At 40.0% G+C, this 21,746-nt stretch overlaps 1 protein-coding gene across 8 annotated transcripts; it reads left to right on the forward strand.

Moving 5' to 3' along the window:
- Positions 1 to 805: 805 nt before the first annotated feature.
- On the forward strand, positions 806 to 19,958 carry LUC7L3 (LUC7 like 3 pre-mRNA splicing factor). Of its 8 annotated transcripts, none has more exons than XR_009933854.1 (13): positions 806 to 980; positions 7,525 to 7,591; positions 8,653 to 8,692; positions 8,947 to 9,091; positions 10,099 to 10,173; positions 10,264 to 10,368; positions 11,461 to 11,622; positions 12,008 to 12,291; positions 12,828 to 12,988; positions 17,773 to 17,913; positions 18,019 to 18,124; positions 18,539 to 18,617; positions 19,450 to 19,958. XR_009933854.1 is itself a non-coding variant. In XM_062506486.1 (13 exons), exons 1-12 carry the CDS (start codon positions 882 to 884, stop codon positions 18,561 to 18,563), a joined length of 1,410 nt encoding a protein of 469 aa, XP_062362470.1. In that variant the 5' UTR covers positions 806 to 881; the 3' UTR covers positions 18,564 to 18,604; positions 19,450 to 19,958. The 8 variants fall into 8 exon arrangements, 5 of the variants coding, with proteins under 5 accessions (XP_062362470.1, XP_062362469.1, XP_062362471.1 ...); XM_062506486.1 differs by having other exon boundaries at positions 18,539 to 18,604; XR_009933856.1 differs by lacking the exon at positions 18,539 to 18,617 and having other exon boundaries at positions 17,996 to 18,124.
- The last annotated feature ends 1,788 nt before the right edge of the window (positions 19,959 to 21,746 follow it).

Here is a 21,746-nt window from a genome sequence, read left to right on the forward strand (position 1 = left end):
AGTAGTTGAGAGTTGCTACGTGAAATTCAGTATATATCAAGTGTAAAGTCACATCTAGAAAGGAAAACAAAATGAGCTGGTTCCAAGGTTAAAGTGTAAGATTTATGTTACACATGCAGGACTTCTATTCTCCTTCAACCTGTCAAGCACGGGGACCGGCTTTCCAGGGAAATGGTGGAGTCGTCATCCCTGGAAGCGTTCACAAAAGACGCGGCTATGGCACTTGAGGACGTGGTTTATTGGTCAGTGTGGTGATTCTTGGACTGGATGATCTTAGAGGTCTTTTCCAGCCATAACGATCCTACAGTTCCCTGGACTCCTATGGGAACATGCACAGCTGGAGGCACTCAGGACCAGGACTCGGTCGCGGCGCATCAGGAGCAGTTCGGGTGACTTTCTCCTGCCAGAGGGGACCGTGACAGTGCTTTAGCTGGGCCCAGGCCCGTGTCCTTAGCCTGCAGCCATCACCGTGCGTGTGGGCTGCGACCCCACGCTCTGACACCGCGCTGGGCCGGACCCTGTCTGTCGTGACAGGTCACGCTCTGCAGTGACACCACAGCGAGCCGGACATTACGGGTCATGACACCGTCTGCGTGGCACCCGCTGCCCCTGGCGCGGAGGCACACGCGGCTGTGGGGGTTCCGCGTTCCGGTATCTGGCGGGACCCCCCGCTCCTGCCCGCGTGCCCCGCGGCGGCCCGAGCCGGGCAGAGCTGAGGCGCCGTGAGGGAGCGGAGCGCGGCGGGCTCGGCCCGCGCGGTGTATTGTGGGCAGGGCCAGCTGCCGCCGCCGCCATTTTGTCTCTGTCAGGCGCGGCGCGGGCGGTAGGGGAGAGGCGGCCGGACCGGTGTCTGGAGAGGAGGATTCGGCCCGCAGCTCACGATGATATCGGCCGCCCAGCTCCTCGATGAGCTCATGGGCCGGGACAGGAACCTGGCCCCGGATGAAAAGCGCAGCAACGTGCGGTGGGACCACGAGAGCGTGAGTGCAGCGGGGCCGCCTCTCGCCTCCCTCCTTCGTTGCTCTCGCACGCTGCGCGGGGCCGGGGGCCTGTCGGAGCGACGTGGGCGGCTTCTCTCAGCCGGGGAGAACTGCGGGGAGTGGGAAGAGGGAAGGGGTGAGGTGCCGGCCACAGCCGGGGTTCCGCGTGGTTTGTCGGGGTGCGGGTCGGGCCCTGCATGGCGGCCTGGGGCGAGCCGGGCCTGGCCGTGCGCGGGAACAGCGCCGAGTCTCGCTGAGGAGGAGGAGGAGGAAGATCCCAACACAGCCGGGCTGCAGGAGGGACAGCCCCGGTGTTTGGGTGTCTGCGGAGGAAGGCTGTGCCCGCCGGGGCCGCCGTTAACGCGAACGGGGGTTTCCGGAGGGGCTGGTGGTGGCGGAGGTCACCCGTAGGGAAACACAAAAATAAGGTGGGGCGGTTAGAGGAATTCAACACTTCTGAGTAGAAACTGCTGATTTGTACGAGGGGGGATGAGACAGATGTTTTAGTTTGGGAGATAAACGTCTCCGGATCTGTTCCTGAGGGTGGTGGGGGGAGAGGAAAAAGAGGGGCACGTGCGTACCGACTTTAATGTGTGGAGGTTGTACTACAAGGAAAAACATTAAGACTTCGGAAAGTGAGGATTTTGTTAAGAAAATCTTGATTCTTTCTATATTTCCTCAGAGGATTGTGCTAGGAACGGGGGAATGGACACTAACCCAAACAAGACTGTTGTTCAGGAGTACTTTCGTTAATGTGGTATTCATTCATTTTCTGCAGTAAGAAAAACAATGTTAATTGTTATTATTGTTGCTATTCAGTGGGGCTTCTCCACTGGTTGAGCCTTAATGAATGATGAGTTAGTTTTGGTTATCATAGTTGAATTTTAAGTTATTTCAGGAAAACTCAGTGATACCTACAGAATTCCTATAGCTGCTGCTTTGGGAGAGATGAACACTGATGAATTTTTATATTCTCCCGTTCATTATACTTTTTTTTTTTTAGTTATGGCATATGTTAAAAGAAAGTGTTGCAATAATTTGTCACTTAAGTGATAGGAATTTCTGTGGTTCAAGCTGCACAAAACATGTAGCTCTTCCCCCTCTTAGTATTTACTTGGGGTGTTGTTTATTTGGGAGGAGGGAGAGATGCTTGAGTTTGGCTGTTCTAAATTGCATCTTAATCAAAGACGTGATTTCATGTTTATATATAATGTGATTTAGGTCGTTTTAAAGGGGGATAATACTTGTTTGAATTTGGTTGAATTGGTCGAATTTGCATGATCTTAGGACCAATACCTATCTTACCTTAGATTTTTCAAATGTGAGGAACCATTCCCTCCCTTGAAAAATCTATAGGTAAGCAGTGCAAGTCAGGAAGAAATTGTGAGTTAAGGAAGTTTTCATGACCTTGTTCATGTGTTTCTAGACTTACTTCATTAAGAAAATAATTAGGGTGTTCAGTGAGATATTTTCCTTTGATTGTGAATTTAAAATATGGAGGAGTTAGATGAAATACATGAAAGACAAGGTGAATATCTTGAGCCATGTTGGTCCAGGTAGAACAGTTAAGGGGATTGGTTTGGTTTGGTTTATTCACATAGGTGAGAAAGGCTGCTCTTCTTAGTAATCTGAATTTATTAAAGGTGAATGATGGGGAAAACAAAAACCAACTTTCTTCATCTTCAAATGAGCAAATCACAGAAGATTTTCAGTTTTTCTTTTCGCTTACAACTTCAGGCCGAAGAGTTTGACTATAACCAAAAGACTCCATCTCTAAACTGTTCAGTTTTGTTTTGGAGAGGGCCTTGTCACTTCTTCCCAGTTCTTTGACAGTTCAGAAAGTGAGAGCTGTCCTTCCTCTGAGAGTAGTGGGAAAGTTACAGGCTTAGGGTTGAGCCTTCAGTCCTGTGGGATCTGCTGCTGTTTGCTCTGCTTCTGCTTTTTTTTGGTGATTAAATACAACCTTTTTGCAACTAATGTTTTCCTGGGTTCCTGTAGTCAACTGAGGAGTTCATAAAACCCAGTAATTACTGCTGTTAAACATGTGTCTCAGTTTGGCTGTCTTTGTCACCTAAAGATTAAATTTGCAATGTTGACGTGTTTTAAAAGACAGGACATGCAGATAAGGGTCAAATGGTAACATTAATACCTCTGCCTGCTGTCCTGCTTTTCAGGTGAAATACATGTGCTAATGTAATTTCTTTTGAGATTAGACATAGATCAGCGTGCAGCCTGCTCAATGCCAGCATGTTGCATTGATCCCAACGTGTAGGATTTGGTGTCACATTTCATCAGTTTTAAACGTGGAAGATTATCACAAGCTCATCTGTATTTTGCTTATCATTTCGGGATTGCATCCATGTGGCTGTCAGATACTGAGGGGTGCAGTGAAATACAGGGTGGAAGTGGAAAGTGTGCAAGCAGAGACGTGTGTGATTTATTTGCAGTGCCAATGAAACATGTAAATCATATTTATTATAAAAGCTTTTGTAGAGCTTAAGTTCTTACTTCAAAACTTCAACATGATTAAAGCCTTTAATCTTTAAAAATTGGAATCCCACTTGCTGTATATTTCAGTATGATGGCATGTCCTTAGGAGATTAGTTCTGGTTTTGGCAAAAAGGTTTTGTTTTGTGGAAGAAATTATTAGTATCGTATATTTTAGTCTTTCTGCTTACTATCATGGCTTTGTGTTCTATATTTTTCTTTATTGATTTGCACCTTCCTGCTTTAATATGCCACCTGCACAAAGCAAGTTCTTACAGAAATAGCAATTTTATAGGAGCTCTGAGGTTGTTCTGTAGCACAAGACAGCCCAGCATGGGCTGCCCGTGCTCCTGTAAGGTTTGAAATTTTGATGCTTCTTCAAGGCAAACTCTGTTTTTTCAGAAAGTGGGGGGGGAGGGGGGGGTGAAGAGCTGTTAGAGACAAATGGCTGTGAGCAATCATCTCTGATAACGCAGTTTCTCAAAATGTAGGTTTGTATTCAGAGTATGATGGGATGGTTTTAGCTATTCATGATGTGTTGTGCTTTTACTTTTATAATGTGACCTAAATTGCTTTGTATCTAGGTAGAATTTAAGGACTTAATCTTCCAGGGGACAGAGGGAGAGGACTTAACCTTCCATTACTAATACTCTTCCAAAAACAAATAACATTTGTCTTTAAGAGTGGGTTGGGAGAAAGGCTGATGTTTGTTTGGGTTTGGGTGGGCGGGCATTGCTCTTAAAATGTCTGCTGCGTGTGAGCTTTAATGGATTCAAAGAACTCAGCTGAGAAGGAATTTACTAGTTTTGATGTGTAAGCCACAGTCTGCTGGATTTTATTCTCAGCCTTTTTACTAGGAATTGTCTCTCCAAAGCAATTTATTTTGGTAATTATTACTATTAGAGAGATACTTCTCCATCAGTAAATAAATTTCTTGCAGAAGAGAAGCGTGTTAATGTAGAAGCATTAACAATATAGAGCCTGTCAGTAGCTTCTTTATATGGGAAAGCTTTGAACTGCTTCCCAAACTCCAATTGAGCTTGCAGTTCTTGCTGTTAACTTAGTGGACTTGGATGTGAAGGATATGACTTTGCCACCTCCAAGAGATATCAGGGATTAATGAATTTGTGATGAAGAAGTGGAAAGTTCCAGGCATCCCTGTTTGTTGTAGTGTCTTATCAAAATGTTAGCACTCAGGGGCTTTGAGACCCAAGCTGTGGCTTATCCTGCAGCAGCAGTTTGACAGTGATACTTCCATGTTGCACCTTCTCGCTAGCAAAGTTGTCAGATTCTGCAAAATAATTCTGCAAAAAGGAATAAATGCACATTGCATGCATAGGGAGTTATGCCTACCAAACTGCCTGTTATGGAATGTGTTGTCATCTTATTTGTGATTATTACAGCAGCCTGATAAACCATGAGTGAGTTATGCCAGTTGAAACTTAGCACTCACCTGTTTCAGTCCTGCAATGGTTCTGTGATGCTTAAGCCATTCCTTGGCCCTTACTGTTCCCACTCACCATTGATTACTTGGGATTGATGGGAAGTGCAGTTGATGTTCAGCCTGGGAAGGCAGACGTTGCACTCAGTGAGGCTGAGCTGGAATGATACCTGCAAGATTCTGCAGGATTCCAGCAAGTTGTGTTTTCCTGTTGAAGCAAACTCAGATAAGGAGCATAATGAAATAGGTGTGAGAGGGGAAGAAAATCGCTTCAGCCTCAGTGGCTGGAACCACTCTGAAGTGAGTATTTCTCTGCAGGCTGCTTCCAAGGAGGGAATGTCAGGTAATTCACTAAGTGCCATACTAGTGCTAGAGTGGCAGCATCTAGAGCTGGTAGGAGAAAATTATGGCAGCTTTTTGGTGTTTTGTCATTATTTCAGGTTTGAGGTTTTTGTTTGTTTGATAAGGTTTGTGTTTGCTTGAGGTTTTTAACACATAAATATTAGTACAGTGTATGGTGTGTTTAAACCTCGTATTTTAGTACTGGTTACTGCAACTTTTTGCTGTAACCATCAGTTCATAAAAAGAGCATTTTCCTAGTAGTGGTGTTTCATAATAATTGTAATTCTGGTTTTCATTGACAGTGGGTTTTTTTGTTTTGTTTTGTTCATTATGCTTCTAGTTACTTTTCCTTTGCTCCTTTTGTCACTACTAGTTTCTAAACTGTTACAGGCCAGTTTGCCTAATTTTTTGGTTGATAGAAGATATTCTACAACCCTTTTAACAGTATGGTATGGTCAGACTGTCATTACTGTGCTCTCTGTGTCTTAGGAAATTGTCTAATCCATCTCTGAAATTTTTTGGGAAGTATCTTTCCACTGATCATTATACCTGGATGTGAATATGAGAAAACGGAAGAAGAGAATGTATAGAGAAATTATTTTTATGGACTAGTACAGAAATCCATCCCAGAAACTGCTCCTTTGAAGCAACTCTGTAGTAAAACAAGGAATGTTGCAGCTTTCAGAGAAGAGCAGATTCTGAAACCAGATTTTGCCCAGTAACTCTCTCCTTCCTTCTGAGAAGAAAAACAAAGGTCATTTCTCATGTTTTCTTAACTATTCTTGGTAAATTGCTTCAGATAGGTACTAGTGTCCAAACCTGGATCATGGGAGAAGTATTCAAATTACATAAGAGATTGGTTTGTTTGTGTTTCTTGTCCATGGTTTGTTAATAGAAAGCCTGATTGTTTTTCTGAGTAATCTGTAAAGCAGTCAGTAGAGTTTTAACTTCATAGCCTGACTTGCAGTGTCTGGCAGTTAGCTTGGAAAAAATCAGGCTGATCTTATTTGATCAATGGGTATCACAGGCTTTTTTAGTGAGGTGGTGGTGCTTGGAGCCTCTCTCCTCACCCTCATTTCTTCAAATACTGCAGTCTGTATCTTGGGAGGTAAGATACTGCAAGTCTTTGTCCACAGGACATGTGAGGATTAGGACTAGGCTGTAATGCATTCACAATTATTAGATTTGCCAAAAGTTAAACTGGTATAACATAAAGGAAGTGCTGGAAGAATGTCCAGGCTAGTTTTGGATTTACACCTTAATTAATAGCAGTCACATCTGTGTGAAGGGTCTAGTGAAAAGTTAATTATTTAAGATGGTTTATGAAGTTATGGATGAAAATATTTCTGATTTTACCCTTATGGCTGTTCTGATGGATAGACAGGAGATATTTCTGTGTTAAGAACTTTAGGAACTGATCTACTTGACTAGCTAAGCTCATGGGTGAGAGTGAATAACGTTTGTAACAAAAGCTGGTTTTATCCCATCATATGTTAAGTATTTGCTGACTAGAGTAACAGGTTTATGGTTTTTTGAACTTTCTGGTGGTCTTTTTGTGTTATGAGAAAAAGAACCTAATTCAATAATGTAAAACCAGACCGTGCAGAAACAAACCAAACCTTTTCCAGGAAACCAGGTTAAAATGAATGTCTTCTCTGCCTGAAGAGCTATATAATGTCTTATTGCTGTCATTCTTAAAGCAGGGAGTTGTAAAAGCATTGGAGTAGGAAAGCTTCTGGATAATTCTCAGTCTTTTAATTGCCATCAGAGTCTTTGGGGCAGTACCTGATGTTTGAGTGCAGGTGGCTCCAGTTCTGCAGCCCAGTAGCTCTGAGGAAGTGAAGGCTGAGCACTGACTTGTCCCAGGCAAGCAGAGGAACTTGTTCCATGCTTCATGGCAGTTCTTCTCACCTCTTGTGGCTTTTCACAGTTAGGAATTTAAACTTATTAAATAGTCCAATCTGATTTCATTTCTTTCCTTTGGAGGTATTAAATATTTATAAGTTGATGGCACTTTCCTCTAATCTTAAATATTTAGTAATAAAATTAAGAATTATTACTACTGCAAAGAAAAGTAAGATTTTGGTGTTTTGTCATCACGATGCATCTTGTGGCACTTACTGCTGCCATGAAATACAGAGGGTGTGTGAAACTTACAGAAATTTTGCTATGTTCAAAGAAAACTTTTTCACTGTGTTTTAGAAGTAAAAGTGATAGCAAAATTTTCAATTCAGGAGGCAAAAAAATGATGCCTGTTTCTTTCTTCTCTGTCAGGTTTGCAAATACTACCTTTGTGGCTTTTGCCCAGCTGAATTATTTACAAATACCCGTTCTGATTTAGGTAAGTTTATAAGTCATGAGGTTTTTATTCACTTAAAAGTAATTGCAGTTGAGCTTTTGTTTGCAAACTGTGTTTTTACTGTTAATTGCTCTGTCAAAACACTTCATTTTTTTTTGGTTTTTTTTTTTTTCATTTCAAGGCCTGCCAGTGATACACTATGCTAAAAATAATGTTTATTCCAGATCCTCCTTTGTCCAAATTAAAAAAAAAAATTCTTAACACTTTTTTCTTGCTGTGTAAGCTAAATTACTGGTTGTGGGGTGCTTTTCTCCTGCTCAAGTGTCAGTTTCTAATTTGGGTTATTCTTCCTGGGCAGGGATTTGACTATTTTTGTGTGAGTATACATTATTGAGCTGTTGTATTTTAGAGACTCACTTACTGTAGTAGTTACTTCTGAAGATCATCTCTAAATTACTCATAGTTTTCAAGTGATGGCTACATGCAGTGTGTAGTTTGGAGATTGTAACTCAGCAAAACCAGACTTCTTGTCTTAGTTAGTTTCTAAGTCTGTTGAAGAATTTGAGAGTCTGGGGAAGGTGAGGAATTTTAACACAGCCACTTTCAGGAACTCAGAGCACGTATCTCCTAATTCACTCCAAAGATCTGTTTTAAGTAGCCAGTGTGTTGCAGAAAACCCAGGAAGTTAGAAAGTGCTGGAGGTAATTACCCTTCATATTTAGTTATTATTTGTTTTTTGTTTGTGGGGTTTTTTTGCTGTTTTTGGGGGTGGTTTTTTTTGTTTTCTTTTTTTTTTAGCCCCAGGTGTTTGGGATATTTTATTGTTTCTTTGTATTTACTGATGTAAAACTTGATCTGAAAATTCTGTTTTTATGAAGACTTCCTATGTAGAGTCTCCTTTGGTTTTATAATTACTAAACAATGTTGGCATTCTTTTTCTTTAATGTATCTTTCAAGCTCCAAGCAAAGGAAGCAGAAAGGCAGAAGCATAAAAGTCCTTGTGAAATGTTTGCAGCCCTGTTCTATTGTGGTACACAATGCTGGTGAAATATGAATACAGCATTTAGGAATGCAAACTTAAGCTTTTTGTGTTGTCTTCTTAGGTCCTTGTGAAAAAATTCATGATGAAAATCTGCGCAAACAGTAAGTTTGTTGTTGGATGTGTTAAAGCAAATAGAGTTTCTGCTGTCTTTGAAATTTGTTAGTAGCAACCTGAACGTTACAAATTGCTTCCTCTTTTTATTTGCATAAATATATTTAATCAAAAATTAATTAATTTATTTAAATATGTAATACTTTCTTAACACAAGCAACAATTTATAATACCGTGCATCTTGTTCCTTAGTTTTCATCTATTGCAGGTGATGTGAGCTGTCATTTTGACAATCTGTTCTCAGGTATGAGAAGAGCTCCCGGTTTATGAAGGTGGGCTATGAGAGGGATTTCCTGCGCTATTTGCAGAGCTTGCTCGCAGAGGTGGAGCGCAGGATCCGCAGGGGCCACGCTCGTTTGGCACTGTCACAGAACCAGCAGTCTTCTGGGGTGAGTCTGCAAGAGGCACTGAGGCAGATCTTCCTGTAGATAGCATCTTCAGGGAATTTTCTATTCCGGTAAAGCTTACTGTTACCCAGAAGATTCCTGATCAAGAAGATTTTTCATCTGTTAGCCAGCAGATTGCATCTGGCATTAATGGATGAGCCAAATGACTACACAGTGAGCAGAAGCTCTCTCTGTTCTCACTGTCTCTGGTTTCCTCAGAATGAATATCTATCCTCTACCTGTCAGGTGTTGCCTTTACCCTCACAACCTCAGTTTACCTCCTCTCCACTAGTTGCACATTCCTCCTTCCCTGCACTAGCAAGCTGAATCTTATCTCCTGATGGATTTGGAGCAGTGACTGTGGCCAGTGCTCTGTGGGTTTTGTTACTGCCAGGACAGCCTTGCTCCTTTCTGCTGCCCCACCTCTCTGCTCTGTACAAAGTCCAGTTGCTTCACAAGGAGCTGTGGACAATATCCAGTCAAGAGATACCACTTCTGGAGCAGAGGTGGGAGGGCAGCAATAAGTCTATGCTGGCATCCTGCACAGAGGACACTGCTAACAAATACATCTTAAAAGTGAGGTAGTTTTCACATTTTACACTCCAGAATTTGAAATTCAAAGCCCACAGAACTTCTAAGTCATAACTTGAATGTCTACAAAGATACGTAATAGCTGCATGGGAGTGTCAGAGTTTAAAGTTAGGACTTTGAATACAGTTTTCTTACCTTTCATGGGTCATGACCTTGAACATTTTTGTTGATTTGGGAGGAATTCATATGATTAGACTGAACAAGGGTGGAATAAACTGTGCTGAGGAGTGTTTTGTATTTGACTAGACTATTATTAGTAGCTTCTCGTGGGAGAAGAGGCCAGGGGGAGGTTATTCCCAAAGTGTCTTTGGAACACGAGAAGACAAACATTTGTGTATTTAAGGTATTTTAATGAGAGGAGAAAAAAAAAATCCCACAAGAAAAGAAAAAGCCCCAACTCACTCTTGTACTGTTTGCAGGGAGCGGGCCCTACCGGTAAAAATGAGGAGAAGATTCAGGTGTTAACTGACAAAATTGATGTACTGCTTCAACAGGTGAGCTTTTTTTTAACCCCTGTAAGAGAGATTGCTTTCTTTTGTTACTTAATCAGAAATTAAACTTCAATTTTTTTTATTGCCTTTTAGATTGAAGAGCTGGGTTCAGAAGGAAAGGTGGAAGAAGCACAAGGAATGATGAAACTCGTTGAACAGTTAAAGGAAGAAAGAGAACTGCTGAGGTCTACAACTTCGGTAAGTAGTGTGTTCATAGTTCTCCGAGACATATCAAAATTTGGTGTACAGTACATTCTGAATAACCTTGTCCTGCCATGAAGGCATGCAAGGTCTGTGCAGAATTTATTACATAGTAACAGGACAGTTGGCTGTGTTAATCCAGTGTGTTGTTCAGGCATTCTACCTTGAGAGTGGGCTTCCTGCACGCAAATTACGACATTATTCACCCAGCAGTCCTGGAGGAGAGCTTGCAGCTTCTCTAGTTTAGGTGCCACTTAAACTTTGCCCTGTAGCCTCTGCAATATAATTCTACTGAACTACCAATGTGACTGTTACAGAAAGCCCTTGGGTCAGGGCTGTGACTGGAGACAGGCATCTGTCTGACTGTAAGAGAGCTACAGAGGCCCAGAGGGAATGTATTAATTATCAAGTTATTGTTAATAAAAAGGAGCTTAAGTTTAGAGATTATATTTTGGTGTTTAATGAAATGCTCAAACTGAGATTCTTGTTTTATTTTTTTAAGAGCTCTTAAATATTGCATTCAGTGTGTTTATATCCATACAGTATGATTCCTGAACATTGCACAGCAATAATCACCTGGGTTTATGTTGAAATTTCAGTGTACTTCTCACATGTCTGTTGAAACAGTGGTTTGACCACTATACTTTTAAATAGAACCCAGTATTTATTTTTGTTTTCCTTCACGGGATATTCTAGCCTTTTGATTCCTTGAGGTATATTCCATGGTAGTTCTGCAGCTCCTAACATTTCAGGTGATGCCAAAGAAATCTTAAAACTGAAAAAGAAAGCTTTAAAAGAAAAACTTCCGAAATTTTTATGATATTGCAAGGAAGCTGCAGCTGTGACTGTGTACATGTTAATGCAGTTAGTAATTATTCAGTGGTTTCTCATGGACCCCTTCCATGTGGGAATAGGCATAGAGTGGCCTCTTTTCTCCCTGTTTACTGTGATGGGTGCAGTGCTCCAAAGATGAAGCAGGCAGATGTGATTTCAGCTTTCAGTAGAGTCTGGGATTTGACTACAGTAACAGAGTTCTAAACCTCTTCACTGACTAAAACTTTAGCCTTATCAAATATTCTTCTTTTATAGACAATTGAGAGCTTTGCAGCCCAGGAAAAACAAATGGAAGTGTGTGAAGTTTGTGGAGCCTTTTTAATTGTAGGAGATGCACAGTCCAGAGTAGATGACCACTTGATGGGAAAGCAGCACATGGGTTATGCCAAAATAAAAGCTACTGTAGAAGATTTAAAGGTGAGTATTCCCTTCAGTTATTGAAACATGCTTGGAGGCTTCCGAATGTACATAAAAGGCTGTCCAGTGGATTTTCTCAAGGAGGGTGAAACACTCCAAGAAATGGAATTCTGCACTGTGCTTTTACTGATGTAATTTGTTGTGACATTAGATGCAAGCAAAGATGTTAATTCACGTGGGGATTTTAATGGCCTTTTTAAAGAAATACAGTGTGGCCTCTGTTTTTGTGAGAGTGACAAGCAAAAAAAAGTTCTGAAAGACAAAGGATTTTCATTTCAGGGATTTTATGAAGCACTGTCCTTTGTTTGGAAAATAACACTGAATTATCAGAATGTATCAGCTTAAGGAGAAATCTTCATTTCTTCCTGTGAACTTGTTTTTTAAGGAGAAGTTACGAAAAAGAACAGAAGAGCCTGACCGTGATGAAAGATTGAAAAAGGAGAAGCTAGAACGGGAAGAGAGAGAGAAAGAAAGGGAGCGGGAAAGAGAAGAGCGGGAAAGGAAGAGACGACGTGAAGAGGAGGAAAAGGAAAAAGAGAGGGCTCGTGACAGAGAGAGGCGTAAAAGGAGCCGCTCACGGAGCAGGCATTCCAGCAGGACATCTGACAGGAGATGCAGCCGCTCACGAGACCACAAAAGGTCAAGAAGCAGAGAAAGAAGGCGAAGCAGGTACCTGTGTGTGTGTCTGTGTGCCTTAAGTAATTTTGTGTAACTTTGCAGAAGGTAAAATTCTTGTGGGGACTTGATCTGTCAGCCTGAGTCACGTCACTGATTTGTTAGCTTCACTTAGGTCTTGCTTCTTAAGTGAAGACACATCTTATTGGTTCTAAGGATAAGCAAGTTTTTGCTGAGTGTCACTGTCTCCTCTCCAATTTTGGAAGATGACACCATAGTGGTGGAAGGGGTTTTATAAGGGAGCTTTCAGCAGACAAAGTATGCTCCCAAAAAGTAGGGTTTTGTTTCTTCCTTCAGTTGGTCTTTATTTCATGGTGGTTAATGCTTATAAGCTGTGTAGTTAAGTGTTTCAATAAATGAAGAGGGCAGTATGAAACCAGCTCTTAGGTACTGGGAAATATTTATATGCAATATGTTAAGACTTGGTTTCTGCGGATAATCACTGTTTTTAAAAGTGCTACTGTTTTATATCCTGAGTTAGAAAATAGCAGCTGAGATACACATTTTTGAAATTCTCTCTGAATGTTAAGGAGTCGTGACCGGAGGAGAAGCAGAAGCCACGATAGATCAGAAAGGAAACACAGGTCTCGTAGTAGGGACAGGAGACGGTCCAAGAGCCGGGATCGGAAATCCTACAAGCACAGAAGCAAAAGCAGAGAGAGAGAACAAGACAGGAAGTCAAAAGAAAAAGGTATGTTTGCATAAAGACTGAGTTCTTATCAAGTTCTGAAACTATTCTTTTCTTAGAGTCTCAAAAGCTGTTAGCTTTTCAAAGAATGACTGAAAGTTCTTAGTACCAAATCAGACCTGGTTCTGAAAGCTGTGTGTGTTGCTGGAAGCAATTTGAAGCTTTTTGTTCTTTCCAGTTACCATTACTGCACATGTGTGCATACCTACACCCCAGTGTCCTTCTCTTACCTGTTGTACTTTGTCTGCTGATGAAGTGTGGAAGGATTTTTATATATTTGATGACCTCTTTACATTTAGAATAACATAAGCCTGTAATCATAATTTCCTAATGAATGTCTCGTATTCCTACTCTTAGTGGATATTTGCAGTTATCCTTTGCAGGTACATGTTTTATGGGAGATTAGTACCTGGCTTTTCACCTATACCATCTATTACTTCTCAACACTATCATATTTACTTTATTAGCCTTTTAACAGTGCTTTTAAGTTTTTTTCCCAATGTGTAAATGCAGTCCAAGATAAATATTGCGAAATCTCTGTGATGCTCTAAATGACAATTCATGCCTTCTCCTGAGTCTCCTGCTCTTCCCTCCCACCTTTCTCACTTTTTTTTTTGTTTGTTTGTTGTTTATAAACAAAGTGAGTTTTGCTTTGTCAGTATTCAGGTGAGTCTCAACAGAAAGCTGTGTTAGTCCTTGGAACAGTTTTGTAGCTGTACATGCCATGTACCACAGCGTTTATGGTGACTCACTGCTTCACCAGAGGCTGAAGCTCAGAAACTTTACTTGAAGTAGGATTACAAAGAGCTACAGTGAGAACACTGTAGATTGACATTTTGTGAGAAGATACTAATTCACTGTTACTGCTAAATTTCCCCCTTTAAAAGTCTTCTGGAACTTCTGTAGGAACGTAATACTTCTGGCTCTGGTGGGGAGCTGACTAACGGCCAGTCCGAAACAGCCACCCCACTTCAAAGGGCTCATCATCAGTAATGGATGAAACAGTTGTGTTTCTAAGGTACTTTTGAGGTTCTCTGGAATGAAAGGTGCTCTGTGCATGTGTCTGGGTTGCATAGGCCTGTCTGCTTTACCCTTCTCCATATTTATCCAGTGGATTGGTTGCCAAAATGTTGGTAATGCTTCATGTATTTCTCTTCCTTGGGTTGTTTCAGTGATTTGGTTTATCCTGTGGGGCACCTTTAGAATTGATTCTTCTCTCATTTTCCTTGGCCATGTAAGAGAGTGGGTTTTGTTGCTTGCTCGTTGGCAGTGAAAATGATGTGCAGGCTTTAAACTCAGATTCAGCGTTGTAGCCTATATCTGTCCATTTATTACTGTTCCTACCTGATACTGTGCCTTTTTTGCCTGCTTTACAAACAGATTTATGGTACTTGGTCAAGAATGTCCTATTCTTCTGAATTTGTGTATCTATGCATATAAATAACTGTTTTCTTATTTATTTAAATTTGGTCTGGTTTTGAGCTTTTCAGTTCTTTCCTTAATCTTCTCGTAAACAGAGGAGCTAGTGAACTTTCTTCAGCATCTCAAGTATTTTTAGTTTTAACTTGACTGATTTCCTTGCTGGCTGTTTTATTTGCTGCTTGCTACTTTCTTCCACCAGAAATGAGAACAGTGAGGTGATGCTATGAGCTGCGATGAAAATCCCACCTGGGAAAATCAATTACTTTTTTGACTGTGCCATCCTAACATTTGTAAAAACACAAATAGGCCTTAGAGCAGGACTGTAACGCTAAAGAAGTTTGTGATTTTCCCTTTGTTGGGAAAATCTTTTAATAGAAAAAAAATAGAGAAGGGGAGGAAGGAAGAAACCAAACTCAGTAGTAGTTAATAAGGCAGCATTGAATTTCTGTGCTGAAACTGTAAGCACCATTGCATCCTCATATTTGCAATGTGGCACTCTAGTTGGGTAGTTAAGAATAAAGCTTTAGAGATTCATATATTTGAAGTGTGTGGCTTTTGCACAATACTAACTTACAAGTTAAATGTTAACTTTGTACATTGGGAATCGTGGCTTCAGAATCTACTTGTCTTTATAGCCATCACTGATCTGCAGTTGTAAAAGTAAGCAGCAAAGGCTGTAACTACTCATGGTAGTTCCTTTCATCTTGAAATCTCAGACTGCTTTATAAACATGCATATTAACACCAAAAATCCCAAGGAGCAGTTGCCCAAGATTTGTGTACAATTGCACATTAAATTTGTGCCACACTTCAAAAAATCAGAAGTCCTGGCTTCCTGTAGAAGATAGCAACCAAAGTTATAAGGAAAAAGTATGTGTAAAAATGGGGGCATTTGGTTTCTGACTCAGATTTCACAGTCAGGGATACCTTTGCAAAAAAAAGGGGCCACCAGCCATGAACACCAGCTGAGCAATAGCTTAATATAAACCAGTAGAATGCATCTACTGTTCAAGTTAACAAACTTCAGAGCAGATGGAATAATTAGAGGGTTTTAAGAAAAGAAAAATTATTTTCCAAGTACCTTCATTTTATGAAGGGTTAATAGGGAATGGGCCTCTAGACCACTTTGGCTTGGCTCTTTATCTTCCCTAATCTGGATTCTGATACTTGTATAAAAGGAATTATGATAATGTTTTAGTGATTAAACCTCAGCAAATACTGCCAGAACACCTCAGTAATACTGGATATTATGTTTGGTTTTCTGAACAGTAAAGCAATTCATTTTGTTGTTATAAGAATTCTCACAAAACACATCTCAGTTGCCCACACAAACTCAATCAGAAAAATGTGCATGTGTTTTATCAGGAAGCAAAGTCAGTATTATGTCATTATACCTAATAGATCACAGCTGAAATAATACACCCAGTTTCAACAGGAAACTAATTCTGTGTGCTTTCTCTCTTACTGATTAAAAATACAGTGGAGGAACTTCTTGCAGATACTCTAGGGGTTGAAAAGTTACTGGGCTATTTGTTGAATACACTTTTTCAGTTCTGCTTGGCAAACTGGAGGTTTGCTATGGTAAACCTATTTTAATACTAAAAAATTTAGAAGAGTTTGATCTTTCGTACCACAGTTTATTAGGTTTTTTTGACCTCAAACAAAATTACCCTTCCTGACCACATTCAAGACACAAACAAGACAGAACAAAACCCTGCACACTGCACATCCATAGGGCTATTAAGATCTACCATATCTACATAGGACAGAAGATAAGATTATTGGACTGACTACTAGTCCTCTGCGGGGAAACAAGACTACTATTCCTCAGTGGATCCACGTGTGCACCGGAGATACCTTTAAGACACAAAAAGAAGACTTTTTAACAAGGTTAGTTAGAGTGCAATCTACCTGCGGAGTTGGCAAATCGAGGGCACACAGACCCGATCTGACCCAGTCCTTCAGTGAGCTGGGTGATGTTGCCATGTGCTTTCTCCAAGCACACTGCACTGGATGTGCTGCTGCAGGTGAATCCTCACTACTGGTGGCATTAGGCAGTTGCCCTCGTTTCTCTGTGAGGGCTTTACCCTGTCCTTTGGTAGTGTGTTATAAAACAAAGAAGTTGGGATGTCGCTGCTCTTTTAAAGCTTAATTTCTTGCTTTGTCTCCTGGAATATAAAAGTGTGTTATACCAGTCTAGGTGATAATGTTGTTTAAAATAGCTTTTTCAGAGTGCTCTATCTGTGTGTTCCTGTGTTGGGGATATATCTGTTTATATTATTTATTTTGATTGCTCGGATAGCAGGGAATAATCAGAAAAAAAGAGCGTGAATGTTGTTCTGTATGATGACATCTGAGAGGTTGGTTTTTTGGATTTTTTTTTTTTTCTCTCCAGAGTGTCTTTACTGATCAAGAGTTGAATATTACGGTGTGAAATAATACAGCAGGAATTGGTATTTTTATTAAATTTGCAAATACTGAATTTACAGATGAGGCACGCAGCTCTAATACTGAATGTTTTTCTTCCCATGGAAATATTTTTACTTCTGGCTTCCTTCCTTCTTTGAAGATTTGAGTTTTTAGTGTAGCAAATGGTTCAGTGAGCTTCCCAATTTGTTATGAAATTGTGGGTTCCTTCCCCCACATCTTGCTGTTTCTTTGCCTTTGGAAAAAAAATGCTTTTTATATAGCTTCCAAGCTGTCTCCCCAAGCCCTTTTAATGAGTTGGTTATAAATGACTGCTGTTTTTATAAAATTGAGAATTAACACTGAAAAATGTGCAGCTTCAAATTTAATTTTGATTGTCACTGATCTCCACCTTCAAAGCTGGCAGTGCTTAATATTGTTTCCCAAAGTATTTGATAGTTTGAAATTGCTAGTTTTTAATTGGCAACTATCAATTTCTTTGATTATGCAGTCAAGCATTGTCCCACCACTCTTTTCTGATTCTCTTTCAAGAACCATAATTAACAAGAATTATAAAATAAAGCAAGCCATACACAATCAGATTCCACAACCTGGGCACCAGAAGAGTCCCATCATAAGTAAGGAAGCCATGCACCATAATTACACATTTGCCTAACCTCTTTACCCCAGTTTGTTCATTTTGACAGAGAGCTGAGTAGCTGCCTCTGTTAGGAGGTCTGACCTTTCTCTTCTTCCCCCACCCTGTACTGTCCCCTTCTACCTTTATTTTGTCCCCTCTCCATTCTGGCATGGTAGTCTGAAGCTTATTTCTGTAACTTTGAGTATTACTGTTACTGCTATTGAAAGTAATTGTCCTGTGTTGTATTGCAATATGTATCTCACATGTGCAATGTTTGTTTTTACTTTGAAATCCATGGTCAATGTCTTCTTTCATGGCAGAAAAGAGGGGATCTGATGATAAAAAAAGTAGTATGAAGTCCAGTAGTCGAGAAAAACAGAGTGAAGACACAAATACAGACTCGAAGGAGAGTGAGACTAAGAATGAGGTCAATGGGACCAATGAAGACATTAAATCTGAAGGTGACACTCAGTCCAATTAAAACTGATCTGATAAGACCTCAGATCAGACAGAGGTAAGTGCATTATTTCAAACTTTGATTAGGGCTTTTTGTTACTGTTTAACAGTGCAGCGTAAGTATGCACAGATGAAGATGGAACTAAGTCAAGTAAGAAGACAAACTAAAGCACCTTCTGAAGGAAATGACAGTGTAGTCCTGCAAAACATTTTGAGGTACATTGTTTTGTCTCAGCTATTTTGTAGCAGACTCGTGCCCCCATTAGTGTGCCTCTTTGGAACATATTTGTAATATAGTCACCATAGAAAAATTAATTATACTTTTTTATTTTTAGGGATTTTGTTATCTTTTTTTAAAAAAGGTTGAACTGGTTTTGTATTTAAGTCCATATTGTGTTGGTACATCAGCAGAAACTTTTGCTTAAATACTTAATATTTGAGGCACATGTTGGACTACTTTGTTTTCATATAAACTGCTAGTATTTCTTTGTCAAGGATGTTTCTAGTTTTTTTGCTTTATTGCCTTGCATTCTAATGCAGTTTGTTCTGTAACTCGAGAGCCAGTAGCATTGGATTGATGGAAGTGTAGGGTTTATGAATTATTGCAGCTGACTACCATACCTCACACAGCGTTGGTGTTGTGAGCGGCCCATGAAAAGCCAAATTAAAAATCAAGGATTCAGTCAAACTAAGCAGGTACTCATGCCAGGTACTCCTTTCTCTACCCACATCCATGTTTGAATGCTGTTGCCTGTAATCTTTAAGCTTACTGTTGTGTTTTTGATTTTGAAGCTAGTGAAAAGGACTTTTTGTGTATTGTGTGAATACTGTAAATCTGATGTTAACAGAATGGAATTTTCTTTCAACTGTGTGTAGGGATGCAGTGCTGCCCAGAATTAGATATCTTTAAAGAGTTTAAAATGCAATAAACACTACATAATATTCGCCTTGTTACTTTCAATGCAATTCAAGTCTTTAAAGAGGTATGTGCTTAATATTTCCTACTGTGTAGGAGACTTTGCAGTCAGCCATAGCACAGAACAGTGGAATGCCTGGTAACAGGCTTGTAAGGCAGATGTAAATGCAGAGACAGATGCCACTAAATGATGACAGTGTTGATGGCAGGAATGTATGCTGGAAATTGTGGGAAATGAAGCAGCTAAGCAATAGGCCATTACAATACTGTATTGAAAGGACAACTTCAGGTTTTTTCCCCGCTCTTGACATAGCTTTCTTACAGAAGGTTTTTAGTTGTATTCCTGAAATAAGGAACTAACAGTGGAGATGACAGCTGATAAACGAGCTTCTTGCAACATAATTTCTTACTGTAGTTGCATTATGTATGCTAAGAACTCTTAAACATTTAATGTTGATATTAAACCATTAATGCTACATCATTGCTTCTAAAGCCAGTCATGTTCAATGGTGATGTTTTTTAGAGTTAAGATGACAGCTAACAACTGGGCAAGTGTGTAGGAATGGTAAACAAAATGCTCCTAATGCTGTCTAATCGTCTATTCTCCCAAAATTTTGCATTATAGGACTACTACATGAAGAGCCTGTGAAGACAGTGGAAGACAGCTTAAATTGAAGATCTGCTTTAAAATGAGGTGAAAGAAAGCTGTAGTGGCGTAGAAAAATATAAAGTTGAGTTAGAATTTTTTTTTATAAAATTTAATTCAGGACTGGTGTTTCCTCCCAGAGTTCAGAAAAGATGTGTTGATAATAGCACATATGCTACTGAGAATATAAGTCCTGTATCCTTTTATTTCTTTAAGGCTTTTTAAGATAAGAAACCAACATAACCTGAACACATGGCTTGCTCAGTGTTTAATTGCAAGTTTTCATTCTTGGACTTTAAAACACAAGAATAAATGTTTAGTATTTGTGTGAATCGAACTAAAATGAATCCCATTTTTACAACTAAGCAATTCCTAGCTTCTTGGTATACGAGAAATGGAAATAAAGTATCTTTGAATTTCTGTTACAAATTTGATTGTCTCTGTCCTTGAACATTTAATATTAAATAAGCTTCTTTCCTAATAAATTACTCATGTCTTCAAGCTTAGTTCATTAATCTGGATGCTTAGTTATTCTGTGCTGTTTGTGAGTTTGAGTTTTTTTGGTGCCATCAGGATTTAATTTCAGGCTTGTTTCTGCAGCAGTTAGATGCTGTTGGGTTCAGCGTCTCCCCACTTTTTAGTGCCTTTTGCTGCAGTTGGTTAAGAAATCACAGAAATCCTGCAATAAAAATTGTAGGTATTAACTCTTTATAAAATGGTTGAACTTCAACAGCATGTTTAGAGAGATGCCAGTGCTGAGACTGTGGTCCAGACTGCCTCATATTTGCATTGCAGTATTGGTTTGGGATATTGATTAACAACCCCTTGCAGATTGTCAGAACAGACACACGGGCGGGGAGATGTGCCTCATGCTTCCCTGTGAAGCTGTACTGCAAGCAGGAGTGGTTCTTGTTGGGAAAGCAGTGTGTGCTGGCCAGTGCTGTGGCTGTAAGGCAATGCATTTACATTCTCTAAAAAGAGCATTATCTTTCCAGTTAGTATTCAGGCCTTGGCTGTGTATGTAACCAAAGTCAGACGTGGACAGAACATGTTTGTAACTTGTGCTGATTTGTGTGGCCTGTGTGTGGAAGTGCACTCAGAAGCCATTTGCTTCTAGTCCCTGTGGTTGGTAGTGATAGGTTTTGATACCACATGCAGCCAGCCATGTTCCTTTTTTGATTTTGATTGTTCTAAAGCAGACATAGGCACAGGGGATGGAGAATGGGTGTGGTGGTGTTGTTGGAAAAAAATAAAGTGGGAGCAGGTGAAATTACAGCTAAATTCTACTTGGGAAATATTGGATGAACCTCCTCCTTTTGAAACTTGTGAGACAGGACTCGGCCTCTTCCTGGATGTGTTACTTCTTTCAGCAGTGAAAATGTTTGTCTTCCACTTTCCACTGCACGCACTTGTTGATTTGCATTTCCCTTTACTTTGCAAAAGTAAAAATTATAAAATGAGGTACCTTGTAGTAGATTAGCCTGGGATTCAGATTCTGACATGTCTCATAGGGGAGCCTTTAATGCTTTGAAGACGAAGGAAAATTCTGTTTTGCAGAGCATAGGAAACACAATGCCTTTCTGCCTCCAGATTTGACTGTACAAACATCTCTACAGACGTTCATCTTTGTGAGAAATACCTCCAGAGCTTGAGCCCAGGATAAATACCGTCCCAGACTTTCTTGGAATGCTAGGCAAAAAGCAAGTAGCTGGTTTCAGTAAGCACTACTTACATGCTCTCTCCATACTGGTTTTGACAGCCTGACAGTCTTTAATTAGGTGTTAAAAATGGCCTGTGATTTTTAAAAGTTGCATTAAAAATTTAAAGTGTCCTGTCCACTCCAGAGTGATCTTCACATCCCTCTACCCCCCACCCTGAAGAAGGAAGACATCAAGGTACTTGAAATGACTGATACTTTAATATAAGTGAAGAGTAGCAATGTCAGTTCAGTACAAGTTTGTAGTGCAAACAAAAGTCATCCTTGGAAGAACAGTTTTGTAAACTTAATTATCATTCCAGCAGTTTATTGTTCAAGGAAAAAGCCCAGCAAAAACCAGTTAACATAACTAGTGTGCCTTAGAGTTTATCAAACTGCATAAAACATACAAAAATATTTCTCTGCATAGATTTACTGTTATTACAGTCAGATTATGAGTATAGTTAAATATTTAACACATTAACTGTTATTCTTGGTGGAAACTAGAGAAATAAAGCTTTTTAAACCAGCTGCCCTCTAGCAGAATGCTCAGTAATGAGTGGAGACAGTTCTTACACTG

The sequence above is a fragment of the Cinclus cinclus genome, chromosome 20 (genome assembly GCF_963662255.1).
Source record: "Cinclus cinclus chromosome 20, bCinCin1.1, whole genome shotgun sequence".
Lineage (NCBI taxonomy): Eukaryota > Metazoa > Chordata > Aves > Passeriformes > Cinclidae > Cinclus > Cinclus cinclus.

Coding starts and splice junctions, on each gene's coding strand:
- LUC7L3 (XM_062506484.1), top strand. CDS start 882: ATGATATCGGCCGCCCAGCTCCTCGATGAGCTCATGGGCCGGGACAGG. Junction 10,369..11,460: donor TGCTGAGGTCTACAACTTCG/GTAAGTAGTGTG, acceptor CTTCTTTTATAG/ACAATTGAGAGCTTTGCAGC. Junction 12,292..12,827: donor AGAGAAAGAAGGCGAAGCAG/GTACCTGTGTGT, acceptor CTGAATGTTAAG/GAGTCGTGACCGGAGGAGAA.